Here is a 22260-nt window from a genome sequence, read left to right on the forward strand (position 1 = left end):
TTTTGTATGTCTTTCTAGCTCAAATAAGTGGAACTAGAACTGAAATTCATTTTTACAAGAATTGAATATAAGACATGGATGCAATATTGGAAATCATCCCATCCCTTGGTCATTGGACAAGACTATATAACTATACAGTGTCTGTGCATGAATGAATATGGTAGGATGAAGTGGTTAGTGGATGAGGCTATATATCTATAAAGTGTCTGTGTATGATTGAGTATGATAGGATGAAGTGGTGTAGTAAACATGGAGAGGAATATAATTCTCTAGAAGGGAGAACTCCAAGGGGAGGCTAACTGGCTGACATATGAAACCCAGAATGGAATGTAGTGCTAAAGAAAATTCAGTGGTGTATGATTAGACACTATGGTTGACTAAAAACAGGGTGTATATAATAAAGTCAATGACATATGAATAACAAAAAGATCTATGCACATATATATCTAGGAGACATAGGAATATGTTTTGTTTATGTTTGTAGAATATACGGAGATAAGGCTGACATTTGCTTTCTCTTATTTAGATTAACCAGTCGCAAAATTGGAAGATTAGACCCTCTATCTATTTATGTTAGTCCTGAAGAAGGTGGATGGGCAATAGGCATAGATACCACCGAAACGCGTTGACGCACTTGTAAAGAATCCATCGCTGAGCTGAAGGGTTTTTCAGGACAAAAAAGAAAAGTATTTTGCCGAAATTACCTTTAAATCACATATCAGCCCTGGATCTATTGTCTGGCCATAACTGAATTTTAGTATTGTGTTGTGGGTGGCCATAGGGTCTTATATTTTAGTCTCATGAATTGTTTATAATATGCTGTTATTGTTTTTTTTTAATATAACAAATTGTATGTTTTTAACTGACTAGCATCCTCCTTATACACAGGAGTGTAGGAGCTGTTATTTTTAACATTATGTATTGATACAATTAAATATCTGTCTAAACAGTTTTAAAAATATATATATATATATATATATATATATATTAGCACTACTTTCTAGTTTGGTTATAGACTTATGCTATAGTGGGGAATATCTTGTAAACTGAAGGAAGAGTGGGTGTTGTGTGCAGAATTACGTGTAAGTGAACCAGCAGAATTGGATTTGAATTGCTATCTACCATTAGAAAGTCCAGGGGAACCTTTCTTTGCTTTTCAGGTATCACCACTCAAAAGCAGCAGAGGTTCCTTCACCGTTTCAGGAGCAATTATGGCAGCTTGGTGCCCCAGTGTACCGGACCTTGTGGATCACAATTTAACACCCAAGACAAGGCGTGCCTATGAGGGGGCATATTGCAGGTTTCAGGAAGTAAAAGGAGTGGCAGGTTGGTTTTCACCTGAGTCAGTAACCTCATTCCTGGGGTATTTCAGAGGAGAAAGGAGACCGGTGCCAAGTGCCATATTGTAGCAATTTCGTTTTTTGCATAGATGCTGGGCTACACATATGGGGACGAAGGCATTCCTCATGCAAAGAGCACTGACGGACTGGCAGTCTTTAGAAGAGTGTAGACAAGACTCCAATCCCCCATAGACACAGCAAAACTGACAAATATCATGGCAGTCTTGGCAAAGTATGTATTTGTATTTGTATTTGTATGGTTTATTTGTAGAGCGCAACTATCGCTCCGAAAGGAGCATCTTGGCGTTAATGAGACAGTGTGCATACAGTTACAAGGACAATATTAGACAGTGGCCATTACGTAGTCGTCTGGAAGATTTAAGATCCAGGTTTTAAGGTGCTTCCTGAACTGGTTTTCCTGAGTCAGAAATCTAAGGTTCTTAGGCATTGAATTCCAGGCTTTAGATGACAGGAAGGTTACGGTTTTACCCCCCTTGGTTTTATAGTTGAATTTGGCCAATTTTATTAGGTTGTCTCCTGCGGATCGTAATGTCCTGGAAGGGTTGTAGTGGGGATAACGCCTGATCAGGTACTTCGGGCCTCTTTTTGTACATATGGATGCAACACCACTCACAAGGTTTCAATTCGCCAGGGTGCTCAGCAGGGCTCTTGTGTCAGCAGGCTTGGATCCGACAGAATACAGTTCCTATTCATTTCGGATTGGCGCAGTCACCGCTGTGGCAAATATGGAATTGGAATGGCAGGCAGTTCCAATGATAGGCAGATGGAAGTCGGATTACTACAAGCGCTATGCGAGATTGAACATGTTGTGAATGCCCCATTTCCTTCTTGTGTAATTTTCCTATTCCTTACCATATTTTCCTGTCAACACAGGTGGAGGGGATGTTAAAATGATACAGCCGCTGGATACTTCCTTGCCTCCGACTTTCGCTGTAGCAAGAGGCATTACAGGTGTGCTGGTGTTGGGTCACTCCTCTGCAGGTGACTATGCATCTCGAGCAAAGAAAGAAGGATACCAGCTGATTTTCTGCGGACAAGGGGGGCTATGCTTGGCCTACTAGAGATCGGCATTGGACAATATGTTGCCCCGGAGACTTACGCTTCCAGGGGTGATAATTGTGCATCTGGGAGACAATGATTTGGCAGAGCTAGGTCGGATAGACTCGTTTGAGTTGATTGGCTCTGAAATATGTTGGCTCTAAAAGAAGTTCACGGAGGCAATAATTGTGTGGTCCAATATTGTCCAGAGGTTGAGTTGGAGAGGTAGTAAGTTGCTAAGAGCAATAAACGAATCAGTGAAACAGTTGAATAGGAAGGTGGGTAAGTTGTTCAGGACAGCTCGTTTGTCAGCCATATCTCATGGTTGCATCAAGGGTGACAGTTTTTTATTACAGGATGGAGCAAACCTGTCAAAAGATGATAAGACAATGTTTCTGGAAAATGTGTTTGCCTGGCTCGGCCTGCGAGCACCGTGTGTGGGTTGGAGGGCCAGATAGTCTGTAAACTATGCTGACCTGTGGAGGGTGAGGTCAAGTTTGGGGGGGGGGACACTGAGTCCCTTTACGGCATCCTTTTTATAGAAAATGTAACATCAGCATCCCTGGATCCTCCAAGAGGTGCTTCCACCAAGTCGAAAGGAGGTGGCAGGGGCGGGGTGGTGGGGTTCTGGTTGGTCACTGACACACAGTACTTATTAACCACCAGCACAGGCACATTTGGTCACAACCTAGCACGGCCCGTGAGGGACGAGGAACCTGGGTGTAGGAGTGGCCTGCGGTGGGTATCCTAAGGGCATCTGAGGCCCCTGCACAAGAACGTCAGAGGCAGGAGAGCTCCCAGTAAGGGAGAGGGAAGGTGGAGCCGTCCCATAAGCAGGGTCCCCATCCTTTGGGATGGGGCAGGTTTAAAAAGAAATAGCACAGGGCCACTCTTGAGTTCACTCAGAACGGTTATGGAATGTTTTTGTTGGCTGCACAGGAAGAGACTGATTATGGCTAGGTGATTCCATTGTACTAGAGTTTCTGTTAAGTCTAGGTCTCACTTTTAAACAAGCTGTAAATAACGTGGTTACTGTGTAAAATGTTATGAAAATATGTTTTCGTGTGGAACTAATAAATATTGCCAAGGGTTATACGACCCTTAACCCAAAGAAATAAGAAATTGGCTCATGATATTGTTTTGAGATTGATGTTGTTTAGGTAATGGTAAGTACACACAGGACGTCAGCGACTCCCGGGCCATATTACTATTTACAATGATAAAGCCATTGGTTAACGGGCTCTATCTACAACTATGCCCAAAATGACTCCCATTACTCCATATCGACTAGCAGCTGGCGCTGACTAGAGCCCTCAACCACGCCCATCATCATCTAAACTAGCACCCGCAAAATGTGCATTTCCAGGACAAAAAGACTAACAAATCCAGGCCGCGAGAATAAGCTTCGAGAAGAGAGATCACATTAAGTCTGCTTTGGAAGCTCTCCACAGGCTACCAATTAAAGACTAGATCAAATTCAACATTCTGTGCTCCGTCGATAAAACGCTCAGGGAAAAAAAGGCCCAGAACATGCTACACCCAGGCAGAAACCTCCAGTGATAACTGGATCCAGAAATGGCTGATCAAGAGGATGAGACACAAAGGAAGATTTCTGGGGGTACAATTTCAAAGACTATGGAACATTCCCCAAACCCACTTTAAGATCTGAATTAATCACAGACATTTCTGGATACTCCTGAAAACGAAACCATTCAGGCCCCTTTCCTAACAAGCCTTCTCAGTTAACAATGGAAATGTCTGCACAATGCCACAAATGGAAGCTTTCTTTCTCCCATGATCATGCCTTTTCTTCAAACTGGCCAGCGTTTCTAATGCCATTTGAGTTCTGAAGCAACCAACAGATTGCAGGAAGCTCACTACAAATCTCCCAACTAAATAAGGGGGAAGTTTTACTAGAACATGGGACTTGTCACTATGAACTTTCAGCCTAGCTCTACGGATTAAGAAACCTTCCACAACTGATTTAAATGTTTCTTTTGTATTTTTACAACTGTATATGGTGCACACTTGGTCGGAGAGCAATAGAGGGCTTTACAAGAAAACCAGATCACATAACCCATTTTTTAGGCACGGGGCGAATGTTGAGCCGAGGCCAGGATTTGAACCTGGCTCCTCAGTTTCAAAGTTGGCAGCTCTAGCTGTTAGGCCACATCTCAAACATTATGTAGGTCTTGACGAAAGATGCTTGGAATGAGTGAAACTGCACATTAATGCCACTGAGCTGCACAATCATAGCAGCCTTACAGAGGAACCAGCCTTGTAAAGATGCAGTCTAGATAGAGGCTTGAATCCTCATAAAGTGCTTGCTGCTGAATACAGTGGAGATACACAGAAGTGATAATACCATTAGCGGGAGAAATTTACACTGTATTCAGAAGCTTGCCAGAAAATATGTGGAGTAACCTGCAGAAAAGAGATGAGGGCCAATAAATATCTCAGCTGTTCTGCCCACTTTTATATCAGGCCTTTGCCTGGTGTTAAACACTGCCAATAATCACAGTAAGGTGTCACAGAACTTACCATCAACATTTCAATTTAACATAGCAGCAATAGATGTCTGCACCTTTTTCATTACTCTGCTGCTTATCAGAAAGTACCACGTGAGGTGATATATGGAGACGTATGATCTAATCCTGACTTCAGCGCTTAACCAGAAATCGTGTGTTTCTGAGTTAATCACTTTATCTCTCTGTGCTTCAAACTGCTCATAGATTTAAAATGTCTAAAATGTTTGATATGCAAAAGAAATATTGATACAGTGTGCTATTTGATGATGCTTCACTTTACTGTCCCTGTCTCCTCTCCAGCATATTCCAGCTTCAATACTTCGAAGTCAACCAATCTTTAGACGCCATAGGGTTCTACATATAGCAGCTAGTGCTTGCAACGATTCCTGCTACAGTACAATGTTCTTTGTAAAGTGCTTAAGTACTCGTTGAAGCTTGATTGGGGCTATAGAAAACACATAAAACAAAATAAATAATAAACCCAACAATATTAAAGAATATTATTATAACAATACTTTAAAATATAGTGAGCCGATTTTGTAACAGAAAGGAGGCATTGCGAACCCTTCAAATGACTGCACACAACAACACTAACACCTGCCACTTGTTTAAAATGTCAGGGTGGGTCTGGCTACAAACAGGGTAAGTGGGGCTCTCCCGCCTGTGAGGTTAGTGGCTCAGGACACAGGCTGCTGTTGACAGCAGCTTGAGGGTCGCTTCAGAGCCACCAAGGCATCCACAAAAGGTAAAGAGAAGCTGTGTCGTAACAAGACTGACGGGGGCCCTTATACTAGTATTATGGACAGCAGCCTCCTATTGGGCACTGTGAGACAGTCATAACTTGTCTTGGGTGCAGTGAGGCCCCACATCCATGTGTCCTGGCGTCACTGCATCGCTGGCAGTTACCTCTCTGTGTAAGAGAGGGAAGGTTAAACTCGAATGAGATGACGGCGGCATCGTACCCCCACCTGCTTTGTAAATGTAACTGCGTCACCTGCCAATACCCCCCATTTGATGCATTCTTTTCCTGTCCTGCTGCTGGCCGCTCACCTGTGTGGCCCTGCCAGTGGGCCTGGGCGGCCGGTGGCTGGCATGGTTCACTGTCCAAGGCCCCAAGGACTGTCCAGCGTAGAAATCCATCGGGTACGTCTGCTGCCACTCAACTTCCTTCAGAGCCACCGATGCCTAGAAAGGATACATAGACACGATCAGATAGGAGGCTGCATTAAAGAGCTGTCATTTTATGCTATTGACACCTGTACAGAACACTCTGCCGCTGCTGTGGCGCCGCAGCCGTTCTGTGACGTAGCACGTGGCTCTGTAGTTTCCTTTGCAGTCCAGATTCTGATATCGCTTGAGAAGATGTGCCCTCGGTAGCCTACCTGCCTGTATGTTCCTGACGTGGGTGAATTCGTCCGCTTCGACGAGCTGGTGGGGACTGTTCTTCCAGTTTGTACCAATTTTACTGTTCATTTTCAAAAATGGAAACATTCTCATTCCCCACAAGAAATCAATTGGTAGTGGGAGTGATGATGATGGCCAGAACAGCCAATCAAAGGCATTCTAGGGCTGTGCTGGAGGATTGTTATACGTTCTGTAAAAATGTGTCGTGCTGTGCACTGGGTGCCCTGATCAATTGTGCTATTGTGAGGATGCTGATGCGCAACCCTTATGGCATGGTGGTGCCATGCTGTGTGTGGGCAATGTTCTGTCTGGAGTGCACTGTTGGATATTGAGTATGCACAGCCGGGGCCTGTGCAGGTAAGAGCGGTGGGGGGATTTCGACGGACGACGACGAGGGAAAATTAAATAATTAATGAACTTTCCCTCATCGTCGTCCGTCGAAATCCCCAAGAGCTTGTTTTGCTTGTGTGCTTGCATCTTCCTTCCTTGGCCCTGGGTGTTTTCTGTGTTCTCCCATTCAGTGCCTTCTCGACCCAGTACTTGATTGCTGTCCAAGCCCCAGCCCTCGCTACCGCTATCCTTATACACTCTCCCTGTGTTTTCCTGTTTCCACGTGCTTTTTCCTGGCTCCATCATTCTGTGCTTTGAAACTGAACGCGCTTTGTAGCACTCAACCCTGCGTGTTCTTGGCTTCAGTCTCTGTGCTGCTGCACCACATCACTCAGGGACACCAACACATTACTCAGGGGCACCACCACATCACTCAGGGGCACCACCACATCACTCAGGGGCACCACCACATCCCTCAGGGGCACCACTCACGGGCACCACCACATGACGGGGACACCACCACATGACTCAGGAACACCACCACATGACTCAGGGGCACCACCACATCACTCAGGGGCACCACCACATCACTCAGGGGCACCACCACATCCCTCACGGACACAACCACATGACTCAGGGGCACCACCACATGACTCAGGGACACCACCACATGACTCAGGGACACCACCACCTCACTCAGGGACACTACCACCTCACTCAGGGACACCACCACCACCTCACTCAGGGACAACACCACATACATCACTCGGGGACATCACCACATGACTCAGGAACACCACCTCATCACTCAGGGGCACCACCACATCACTCAGGGGCACCACCACATCACTCAGGGGCACCACCACATCCCTCAGGGGCACAACTCACGGACACCACCACATGACTCAGGGGCACCACCACATCCCTCAGGGGCACCACTCACGGGCACCACCACATGACTCAGGGACACCACCACATGACTCAGGGACACCACCACATCACTCAGGAACACCACCACATCACTCAGGAACACCACCACATCACTCAGGGGCACCACCACATCACTCAGGGGCACCACCACATCACTCAGGGACACCACCACCTCACTCAGGGACACCACCACCTCACTCAGGGACACCACCACCTCACTCAGGGACACCACCACCTCACTCAGGGACACCACCACCTCACTCAGGGACAACACCACATACATCACTCGGGGACATCACCACATGACTCAGTAACACCACCTCATCACTCAGGGGCACCACCACATCAATCAGGGGCACCACCACATCACTCAGGGGCACCACCACATCACTCAGGGGCACCACCACACCCCTCAGGGGCACAACTCACGGACACCACCACATGACTCAGGGGCACCACCACATCACTCAGGGGCACCACCACATGACTCAGGGACACCACCACATGACTCAGGGACACCACCACATCACTCAGGAACACCACCACATCACTCAGGAGCACCACCACATCACTCAGGAGCACCACCACATCACTCAGGGGCACCACCACATCACTCAGGGACACCACCACCTCACTCAGGGACACCACCACATACATCACTCGGGGACACCACCACATCACTCGGGGACACCACCACATCACTCGGGGGCACCACCACATCACTCAGGGGCACCACCACATCACTCAGGGACACCACCACATCACTCAGGGACACCACCACATCACTCAGGAACACCACCACATACATCACTCGGGGACACCACCACATCACTCAGGGACACCACCACATCACTCGGGGACACCCCCACATCACTCAGGAACACCACCACATACATCACTCGGGGACACCACCACATCACTCAGGGACACCACCACATCACTCGGGGACACCACCACGTCACTCGGGGACACCACCACGTCACTCGGGGACACCACCACGTCACTCGGGGACACCACCACGTCACTCAGGAACACCACCACATCACTCAGAGGCACCACCACATCACTCGGGGACACCACCACATCACTCGGGGACACCACCACATCACTCGGGGGCACCATCACATCACTCAGGAACACCACCACATCACTCAGGGAAACCACATCATCACTCAGGGACACCACATCATCACTCAGGGATACCACCACATCACTCAGGGATACCACCCATCACTCAGGGACACAACCACACCACTCAAGGACACAACCACATCACTAAGGGACACCACCACATCACTTCGGGACACCACCACATCACTTAGGGACACCACCACATCACTTAGGGACACCACCACATCACTTAGGGACACCACCACATCACTTAGGGACACCACCACATCACTCAGGGGCACCACCACATCACTCAGGGGCACCACCACATCACTCAGGGACACCACAACATCACTCATGGACACCACCACATCACTCAGGGATACCACCAGATCACTCGGGGACGCCACCACATCACTCGGGGACACCACCACATCACTTGGGGACACCACCACATCACTCGGGGACACCACCACATCACTTGGGGACACCACCACATCACTCAGGGACACCACCACATCACTCAGGGACACCACCACATCACTCAGGGACACCACCACATCACTCGGGAACATCACCACATCACTCGGAAACACCACCACATCACTCGGGGACACCACCACATCACTCAAGGGCACCACCACATCACTCAGGGGCTCTACCACATCCCTCAGGGGTACCACTCACGGGCACCACCACATGACTCAGGGACACCACCACATGACTCAGGGACACCACCACATCACTCAGGAACACCACCACATAACTCAGGAACACAACCACATCACTCAGGGGCACCACCACATCACTCAGGGGCACCACCACATCACTCAGGGGCACCACCACATCACTCAGGGGCACCACCATATCCCTCAGGGGCACAACTCACGGGCACCACCACATGACTCAGGGACACCACCACATCACTCAGGGACACCACCACATCACTCAGGGACACCACCACATCACTCAGGTACACCACCACATCACTCAGGGGCACCACCACATCACTCAGGGACACCACCACATCACTCAGAGACACCACCACATCACTCAGGAACACCACCACATACATCACTCGGGGACACCACCACATCACTCGGGGACACCACCACATCACGCGGGGACACCACCACGTCACGCGGGGACACCACCACATCACTCGGGGACACCACCACGTCACTCGGGGACACCACCACGTCACTCGGGGACAGCACCAGGTCACTCGGGACACCACCACGTCACTAGGGACACCACCACATCACTCAGGGGCACCACCACATCACTCAGGGGCACCACCACATCACTCAGGGACACCACCACATCACTCAGGGACACCACCACATCACTCAGGGACACCATCACATCACTCGGGAACACCACCACATCACTCGGGAACACCACCACATCACTCGGGGACTCCACCACATCACTCAAGGGCACCACCACATCACTCAGGGGCTCCACCACATCCCTCAGGGGTACCACTCACGGGCACCACCACATGACTCAGGGACAACATCACATGACTCAGGAACACCACCACATAACTCGGGAACACCACCACATCACTCAGGGGCACCACCACATCACTCAGGGGCACCAACACATCACTCAGGAACACCACCACATCACTCAGGGACACCACCATATCACTCAGGGACACTACCATATCACTCAGGGACACCACCATATCAGTCAGGGACACCACCACATCACTTTGGGACACCACCATATCACTCAGGGACACCACCACATCACTCAGGGATACCACCCATCACTCAGGGACACAACCACATCACTCAGGGACACCACCACATCACTCAGGGAAACCACCACATCACTCAGGGGCATCGTCACATCAATCAGGGGCACCACAACATCACTCAGAGGCACCACAACATCACTCAGGGACACCACTTCATCACTCAGGGACACCACTACATCACTCAGGGACACCACTACATCACTCAGGGACACCACTACATCACTCAGGGACACCACCACATCACTCGGGGACACCACCACATCACTCGGGACACCACCACGTCACTCGGGACACCACCACATCACTCAGGGGCACCACCACATCATTCAGGGGCACCACCACATCACTCAGGGACACCACCACATCACTCGGGGACACCACCACATCACTCGGGGACACCACCACATCACTCGGGGACACCACCCCATCACTCGGGGACACCACCCCATCACTCGGGGGCACCACCACATCACTCAGAAACACCACCACATCACTCAGGGACACCACCACATCACTCAGGGACACCACCACATCACTCAGGGATACCACCACATCACTCAGGGATACCACCCATCACTCAGGGACACAACCACATCACTCAGGGACACCCCCACATCACTCAGGGACACAACCACATCACTCAGGGACACCCCCACATCACTCAGGGACACCACCACATCACTCAGGGACACCATCACATCACTCGGGAACACCACCACATCACTCGGGAACACCACCACATCACTCGGGGACTCCACCACATCACTCAAGGGCACCACCACATCACTCAGGGGCTCCACCACATCCCTCAGGGGTACCACTCACGGGCACCACCACATGACTCAGGGACACCACCACATGACTCAGGGACACCACCACATCACTCAGGGGCACCACCACATCACTCAGGGGCACCACCACATCACTCAGGGGCACCACCATATCCCTCAGGGGCAGCACTCAAGGTCACCACCACATGACTCAGGAACACCACCAAATGAGTCAGGGGCACCACCAAATGAGTCAGGGGCACCACCAATTGAGTCAGGGGCACCACCACATGACTCAGGGGCACCACCACATGACTCAGAGACACCACCACATCACTCAGGGGCACCACCACATCACTCAGGGGCACCACTCAGGGGCACCACCACATCACTCAGGGACACCACAACATCACTCATGGACACCACCACATCACTCAGGGATACCACCAGATCACTCGGGGACGCCACCACATCACTCGGGGACACCACCACATCACTTGGGGACACCACCACATCACTCAGGGACACCACCACATCACTCAGGGACACCACCACATCACTCAGGGACACCACCACATCACTCAGGGACACCACCACATCACTCGGGAACACCACCACATCACTCGGAAACACCACCACATCACTCGGAAACACCACCACATCACTCGGGGACACCACCACATCACTCAAGGGCACCACCACATCACTCAGGGGCTCTACCACATCCCTCAGGGGTACCACTCACGGGCACCACCACATGACTCAGGGACACCACCACATGACTCAGGGACACCACCACATCACTCAGGAACACCACCACATAACTCAGGAACACAACCACATCACTCAGGGGCACCACCACATCACTCAGGGGCACCACCACATCACTCAGGGACACCACCACATCACTCAGGGGCACCACCACATCACTCAGGGACACCACCACATCACTCAGAGACACCACCACATCACTCAGGAACACCACCACATACATCACTCGGGGACACCACCACATCACGCGGGGACACCACCACGTCACGCGGGGACACCACCACGTCACGCGGGGACACCACCAGGTCACTCGGGACACCACCACGTCACTCGGGACACCACCACGTCACTAGGGACACCACCACATCACTCAGGGGCACCACCACATCACTCAGGGACACCACCACATCACTCAGGGACACCACCACATCACTCAGGGACACCATCACATCACTCGGGAACACCACCACATCACTCGGGAACACCACCACATCACTCGGGAACACCACCACATCACTCGGGGACTCCACCACATCACTCAAGGGCACCACCACATCACTCAGGGGCTCCACCACATCCCTCAGGGGTACCACTCACGGGCACCACCACATGACTCAGGGACAATATCACATGACTCAGGAACACCACCACATAACTCGGGAACACCACCACATCACTCAGGGGCACCACCACATCACTCAGGGGCACCACCACATCACTCAGGAACACCACCACATCACTCAGGAACACCACCACATCACTCAGGGACACCACCATATCACTCAGGGACACTACCATATCACTCAGGGACACCACCATATCAGTCAGGGACACCACCACATCACTTAGGGACACCACCACATCACTCAGGGACACCACCACATCACTCAGGGATACCACCCATCACTCAGGGACACAACCACATCACTCAGGGACACCACCACATCACTCAGGGACACCACCACATCACTCAGGGGCATCGTCACATCACTCAGGGGCACCACAACATCACTCAGGGGCACCACAACATCACTCAGGGACACCACCACATCACTCAGGGACACCACCACATCACTCAGGGACACCATCACATCACTCGGGAACACCACCACATCACTCGGGAACACCACCACATCACTCGGGGACTCCACCACATCACTCAGGGGCTCTACCACATCCCTCAGGGGTACCACTCACGGGCACCACCACATGACTCAGGGACACCACCACATGACTCAGGGACACCACCACATCACTCGGGAACACCACCACATCACTCAGGGGCACCACCACATCACTCAGGGACACCACCACATCACTCAGGGACACCACCACATCACTCGGGAACACCACCACATCACTCGGAAACACCACCACATCACTCGGGGACACCACCACATCACTCAAGGGCACCACCACATCACTCAGGGGCTCTACCACATCCCTCAGGGGTACCACTCACGGGCACCACCACATGACTCAGGGACACCACCACATGACTCAGGGACACCACCACATCACTCAGGGACACCACCACATCACTCAGGGACACCATCACATCACTCGGGAACACCACCACATCACTCGGGAACACCACCACATCACTCGGGGACTCCACCACATCACTCAGGGGCTCTACCACATCCCTCAGGGGTACCACTCACGGGCACCACCACATGACTCAGGGACAATATCACATGACTCAGGAACACCACCACATAACTCGGGAACACCACCACATCACTCAGGGGCACCACCACATCACTCAGGGACACCACCACATCACTCAGGGACACCACCACATCACTCGGGAACACCACCACATCACTCGGAAACACCACCACATCACTCGGGGACACCACCACATCACTCAAGGGCACCACCACATCACTCAGGGGCTCTACCACATCCCTCAGGGGTACCACTCACGGGCACCACCACATGACTCAGGGACACCACCACATGACTCAGGGACACCACCACATCACTCAGGAACACCACCACATAACTCAGGAACACAACCACATCACTCAGGGGCACCACCACATCACTCAGGGGCACCACCACATCACTCAGGGGCACCACCACATCACTCAGGGGCACCACCATATCCCTCAGGGGCACAACTCACGGGCACCACCACATGACTCAGGGACACCACCACATCACTCAGGGACACCACCACATCACTCAGGGACACCACCACATCACTCAGGGACACCACCACATCACTCAGGGGCACCACCACATCACTCAGGGACACCACCACATCACTCAGAGACACCACCACATCACTCAGGAACACCACCACATACATCACTCGGGGACACCACCACATCACTCGGGGACACCACCACATCACGCGGGGACACCACCACGTCACGCGGGGACACCACCACGTCACTCGGGGACACCACCACGTCACTCGGGGACACCACCACGTCACTCGGGGACACCACCACGTCACTAGGGACACCACCACGTCACTAGGGACACCACCACATCACTCAGGGGCACCACCACATCACTCAGGGACACCACCACATCACTCAGGGACACCACCACATCACTCAGGGACACCATCACATCACTCGGGAACACCACCACATCACTCGGGAACACCACCACATCACTCGGGGACTCCACCACATCACTCAAGGGCACCACCACATCACTCAGGGGCTCCACCACATCCCTCAGGGGTACCACTCACGGGCACCACCACATGACTCAGGGACAATATCACATGACTCAGGAACACCACCACATAACTCGGGAACACCACCACATCACTCAGGGGCACCACCACATCACTCAGGGGCACCACCACATCACTCAGGGGCACCACCACATCACTCAGGAACACCACCACATCACTCAGGAACACCACCACATCACTCAGGGACACCACCATATCACTCAGGGACACTACCATATCACTCAGGGACACCACCATATCAGTCAGGGATACCACCACATCACTTAGGGACACCACCACATCACTCAGGGACACCACCACATCACTCAGGGATACCACCCATCACTCAGGGACACAACCACATCACTCAGGGACACCACCACATCACTCAGGGACACCACCACATCACTCAGGGGCATCGTCACATCACTCAGGGGCACCACAACATCACTCAGGGGCACCACAACATCACTCAGGGACATCACTACATCACTCAGGGACACCACTACATCACTCAGGGACACCACTACATCACTCAGGGACACCACTACATCACTCAGGGACACCACCACATCACTCGGGGACACCACCACATCACTCGGGACACCACCACGTCACTCGGGACACCACCACATCACTCAGGGGCACCACCACATCACTCGGGGACACCACCACATCACTCGGGGACACCACCACATCACTCAGGGACACCACCACATCACTCAGGGGCATCGTCACATCACTCAGGGGCACCACAACATCACTCAGGGGCACCACAACATCACTCAGGGACACCACTACATCACTCAGGGACACCACTACATCACTCAGGGACACCACTACATCACTCAGGGACACCACTACATCACTCAGGGACACCACTACATCACTCAGGGACACCACCACATCACTCGGGGACACCACCACATCACTCGGGACACCACCACGTCACTCGGGACACCACCACATCACTCAGGGACACCACCACATCACTCGGGGACACCACCACATCACTCGGGGACACCACCACATCACTCGGGGACACCACCCCATCACTCGGGGGCACCACCACATCACTCAGGAACACCACCACATCACTCAGGGACACCACATCACTCAGGGACACCACCACATCACTCAGGGATACCACCACATCACTCAGGGATACCACCCATCACTCAGGGACACAACCACATCACTCAGGGACACCCCCACATCACTCAGGGACACAACCACATCACTCAGGGACACCCCCACATCACTCAGGGACACCACCACATCACTCAGGGACACCATCACATCACTCGGGAACACCACCACATCACTCGGAGACTCCACCACATCACTCGGGGACTCCACCACATCACTCAAGGGCACCACCACATCACTCAGGGGCTCCACCACATCCCTCAGGGGTACCACTCACGGGCACCACCACATGACTCAGGGACACCACCACATGACTCAGGGACACCACCACATCACTCAGGGGCACCACCACATCACTCAGGGGCACCACCACATCACTCAGGGGCACCACCATATCCCTCAGGGGCAGCACTCAAGGTCACCACCACATGACTCAGGAACACCACCAAATGAGTCAGGGGCACCACCAAATGAGTCAGGGGCACCACCAATTGAGTCAGGGGCACCACCACATGACTCAGGGGCACCACCACATGACTCAGAGACACCACCACATCACTCATGGACACCACCACATCACTCAGGGATACCACCAGATCACTCAGGGACGCCACCACATCACTCGGGGACACCACCACATCACTCAGGGATACCACCAGATCACTCAGGGACGCCACCACATCACTCGGGGACACCACCACATCACTCGGGGACACCACAACATCACTCATGGACACCACCACATCACTCAGGGATACCACCAGATCACTCAGGGACGCCACCACATCACTCGGGGACACCACCACATCACTCGGGGACACCACCACATCACTCAGGGACACCACCACATCACTCAGGGACACCACCACATCACTCAGGGACACCACCACATCACTCGGGAACACCACCACATCACTCGGAAACACCACCACATCACTCGGGGACACCACCACATCACTCAAGGGCACCACCACATCACTCAGGGGCTCTACCACATCCCTCAGGGGTACCACTCACGGGCACCACCACATGACTCAGGGACACCACCACATGACTCAGGGACACCACCACATGACTCAGGGACACCACCACATAACTCAGGAACACAACCACATCACTCAGGGGCACCACCACATCACTCAGGGGCACCACCACATCACTCAGGGGCACCACCACATCACTCAGGGGCACCACCATATCCCTCAGGGGCACAACTCACGGGCACCACCACATGACTCAGGGACACCACCATATCACTCAGGGACACCACCACATCACTCAGGGGCACCACCATATCACTCAGGTACACCACCACATCACTCAGGAACACCACCATATCACTCAGGGACACCACCATATCACTCAGGGACACCACCACATCACTCAGGGGCACCACCATATCACTCAGGTACACCACCACATCACTCGGGGACACCACCACATCACTCGGGGACACCACCACATCACTCGGGGACACCACCACATCACTCGGGGACATCACCACATCACTCGGGGACACCACCACATCACTCGGGGGCACCACCCCATCACTCGGGGGCACCACCACATCACTCGGGGACACCACCCCATCACTCGGGGACACCACCACATCACTCGGGGACACCACCCCATCACTCGGGGGCACCACCACATCACTCAGGAACACCACCACATCACTCAGGGACACCACCATATCACTCAGGGACACCACCACATCACTTAGGGACACAACCACATCACTCAGGGACACCACCACATCACTCAGGGATACCACCCATCACTCAGGGACACAACCACATCACTCAGGGACACGACCACATCACTCGGGGACACCACGACGTCACTCGGGACACTACCACGTCACTTGGGACACCACCACGTCACTCGGGGGCACCACCACATCACTCGGGGCACCACCACATCACTCGGGGACACCACCACATCACTCGGGGACACCACCCCATCACTCGGGGACACCACCCCATCACTCGGGGGCACCACCACATCACTCAGGGACACCACCGCCTCACTCAGGGACACCACCACATCACTCACAGACACCACCACCTCACTCACGGATACCACCACATCACTCAGGAACACCACCACATCACTCAGGGACACCACCATATCACTCAGGGACACCACCACATCACTCAGGGACACCACCATATCACTCAGGGACACCACCACATCACTTAGGGACACCACCACATCACTCAGGGACACCACCACATCACTCGGGGACACCACCACATCACTCGGGGACACCACCACATCACTCGGGGACACCACCCCATCACTCGGGGGCACCACCACATCACTCGGGGACACCACCACATCACTCGGGGACACCACCACATCACTCGGGGACACCACCCCATCACTCGGGGGCACCATCACATCACTCGGGAACACCACCACATCACTCAGGGACACCACCATATCACTCAGGGACACCGCCACATCACTTAGGGACACCACCACATCACTCAGGGACACCACCACATCACTCAGGGATACCACCCATCACTCAGGGACACAACCACATCACTCAGGGACACGACCACATCACTCAGGGACACCACCACATCACTCAGGGGCATCACCACATCACTCAGGGGCACCACAACATCACTCAGGGGCACCACAACATCACTCAGGGACACCACATCATCACTCGGGGACACCACCACATCACTCGGGGACACCAACACATCACTCGGGGACACCACCACATCACTCAGGGACACCACCACATCACTCGGGGACACCACCACATCACTCGGGAACACCACCACATCACTTAGGGACACCACCACATCACTTAGGGACACCACCACATCACTCAGGGACACCACCACATCACTCAGGGATACCACCCATCACTCAGGGACACCACCACATCACTCAGGGACACCACCACATCACTCAGGGACACCACCACATCACTCGGGGACACCACTATGTCACTCGGCGACGACACCACTATGTCACTCGGCGACGACACCACTATGTCACTCGGGGACACCACCACGTCACTCGGGACACCACCACGTCACTCGGGACACCACCACATCACTCAGGGCATCACTCAGGGGCACCACAACATCACTCAGGGGCACCACAACATCACTCAGGGGCACCACAACATCACTCGGGGACACCACGACATCACTCAGGGGCACCACCACATCACTCAGGGGCACCACCACATCACTCACAGACACCACCACCTCACTCACGGATACCACCACATCACTCAGGAACACCACCACATACATCACTCGGGGACACCACCACATCACTCGGGGACACCACCACATCACGCGGGGACACCACCACTTCACTCGGGGACACCACTATGTCACTCGGGGACACCACTATGTCACTCGGGGACGACACCACTATGTCACTCGGGGACACCACCACGTCACTCGGGACACCACCACGTCACTCGGGACACCACCACATCACTCAGGGGCATCACCACATCACTCAGGGGCACCACAACATCACTCGGGGCACCACAACATCACTCGGGGCACCACAACATCACTCGGGGACACCACCACATCACTCAGGGGCACCACCACATCACTCAGGGGCACCACCACATCACTCAGGGGCACCACCACATCCCTCAGGGGCACCACCACATCCCTCAGGGGCACCACCACATCACTCAGGGACACCACCACATCACTTAGGGACACCACCACATCACTCAGGGGCATCACCACATCACTCAGGGACACCACCACATGACTCAGGAACACCACCACATCACTCAGGGGCACCGCCACATCACTCAGGGGCACCACCACATCACTCAGGGGCACCACCACATCCCTCAGGGGAACAACTCACGGGCACCACCACATGACTCAGGAACACCACCAAATGAGTCAGGGGCACCACCACATGACTCAGGGGCACCACCACATGACTCAGGGGCACCACCACATGACTCAGGGACACCACCACATGACTCAGGGACACCACCGCCTCACTCAGGGACACCACCGCCTCACTCAGGGACACCACCGCCTCACTCAGGGACACCACCGCCTCACTCAGGGACACCACCGCCTCACTCAGGGACACCACCGCCTCACTCAGGGACACCACCATATAACTCAGGGACACCAACACATCACTCGGGGACACCACCACATCACTCGGGGATACCACCACATCACTCGGGGATACCACCACATCACTCGGGGACACCACCACATCACTCGGGGACACCACCAAATCACTCGGGGACACCACCACATCACTCGGGGACACCACCACATTACTCGGGGACACCACCACGTCACTCGGCGACAACACCACTATGTCACTCGGCGACAACACCACTATGTCACTCGGGGACACCACCACGTCACTCGGGACACCACCCCGTCACTCGGGACACCACCACATCACTCAGGGGCATCACCACATCACTCAGGGGCACCACAACATCACTCGGGGCACCACAACATCACTCGGGGCACCACAACATCACTCGGGGCACCACAACATCACTCGGGGACACCACCACATCACTCAGGGGCACCACCACATCACTCAGGGGCACCACCACATCACTCAGGGGCACCACCACATCCCTCAGGGGCACCACCACATCCCTCAGGGGCACCACCACATTACTCAGGGACACCACCACATCACTTAGGGACACCACCACATCACTCAGGGGCATCACCACATCACTCAGGGACACCACCACATGACTCAGGAACAACACCACATCACTCAGGGGCACCACCACATCACTCAGGGGCACCACCACATCACTCAGGGGCACCACCACATCACTCAGGGGCACCACCACATCCCTCAGGGGCACAACTCACGGGCACCACCACATGACTCAGGAACACCACCAAATGAGTCAGGGGCACCACCACATGACTCAGGGGCACCACCACATGACTCAGGGGCACCACCACATGACTCAGGGACACCACCACATGACTCAGGGACACCACCGCCTCACTCAGGGACACCACCGCCTCACTCAGGGACACCACCGCCTCACTCAGGGACACCACCGCCTCACTCAGGGACACCACCGCCTCACTCAGGGACACCACCGCCTCACTCAGGGACACCACCACATCACTCGGGGACACCACCATATCACTCTGGGACACCAACACATCACTCGGGGACACCACCACATCACTCGGGGACACCACCACATCACTCGGGGATACCACCACATCACTCGGGGATACCACCACATCACTCGGGGACACCACCACATCACTCGGGGACACCACCAAATCACTCGGGGACACCACCACATCACTCGGGGACACCACCACGTCACTCGGGGACACCACTATGTCACTCGGCGACAACACCACTATGTCACTCGGGGACACCACCACGTCACTCGGGACACCACCACGTCACTCGGGACACCACCACATCACTCAGGGGCATCACCACATCACTCAGGGGCACCACAACATCACTCGGGGCACCACAACATCACTCGGGGCACCACAACATCACTCGGGGACACCACCACATCACTCAGGGGCACCACCACATCACTCAGGGGCACCACCACATCACTCAGGGGCACCACCACATCCCTCAGGGGCACCACCACATCCCTCAGGGGCACCACCACATCCCTCAGGGGCACCACCACATTACTCAGGGACACCACCACATCACTCAGGGGCACCACCACATCACTCAGGGGCATCACCACATGACTCAGGAACACCACCACATGACTCAGGAACACCACCACATCACTCAGGGGCACCACCACATCACTCAGGGGCACCACCACATCACTCAGGGGCACAACTCACGGACACCACCACATCACTCGGGGACACCACCATATCACTCGGGGACACCAACACATCACTCGGGGACACCACCACATCACTCGGGGATACCACCACATCACTCGGGGATACCACCACATCACTCGGGGACACCACCACATCACTCGGGGACACCACCAAATCACTCGGGGACACCACCACATCACTCGGGGACACCACCACGTCACTCGGGGACACCACTATGTCACTCGGCGACAACACCACTATGTCACTCGGGGACACCACCACGTCACTCGGGACACCACCACGTCACTCGGGACACCACCACATCACTCAGGGGCATCACCACATCACTCAGGGGCACCACAACATCACTCGGGGCCCACAACATCACTCGGGGCACCACAACATCACTCGGGGACACCACCACATCACTCAGGGGCACCACCACATCACTCAGGGGCACCACCACATCACTCAGGGGCACCACCACATCCCTCAGGGGCACCACCACATCCCTCAGGGGCACCACCACATTACTCAGGGACACCACCACATCACTCAGGGGCACCACC

The 22260-nt window shown here is 54.0% G+C and overlaps 1 protein-coding gene across 4 annotated transcripts in view; it reads right to left on the reverse strand.

Annotated features, from left to right (window-relative positions):
- The window catches only part of DPH1 (diphthamide biosynthesis 1), a 1923189-nt gene that overhangs the window by 118198 nt on the left and 1782731 nt on the right, over positions 1-22260 (reverse strand). For all 4 annotated transcript variants that reach the window (XM_078680142.1, XM_078680145.1, XM_078680143.1 and 1 more), the window contains one exon: positions 5978-6112. In XM_078680142.1, the coding sequence (XP_078536268.1) occupies positions 5978-6112 (135 nt within the window). The remainder of the gene's footprint in view (positions 1-5977; positions 6113-22260) is intronic.

The sequence above is a fragment of the Lissotriton helveticus genome, chromosome 3_1 (genome assembly GCF_964261635.1).
Source record: "Lissotriton helveticus chromosome 3_1, aLisHel1.1, whole genome shotgun sequence".
Lineage (NCBI taxonomy): Eukaryota > Metazoa > Chordata > Amphibia > Caudata > Salamandridae > Lissotriton > Lissotriton helveticus.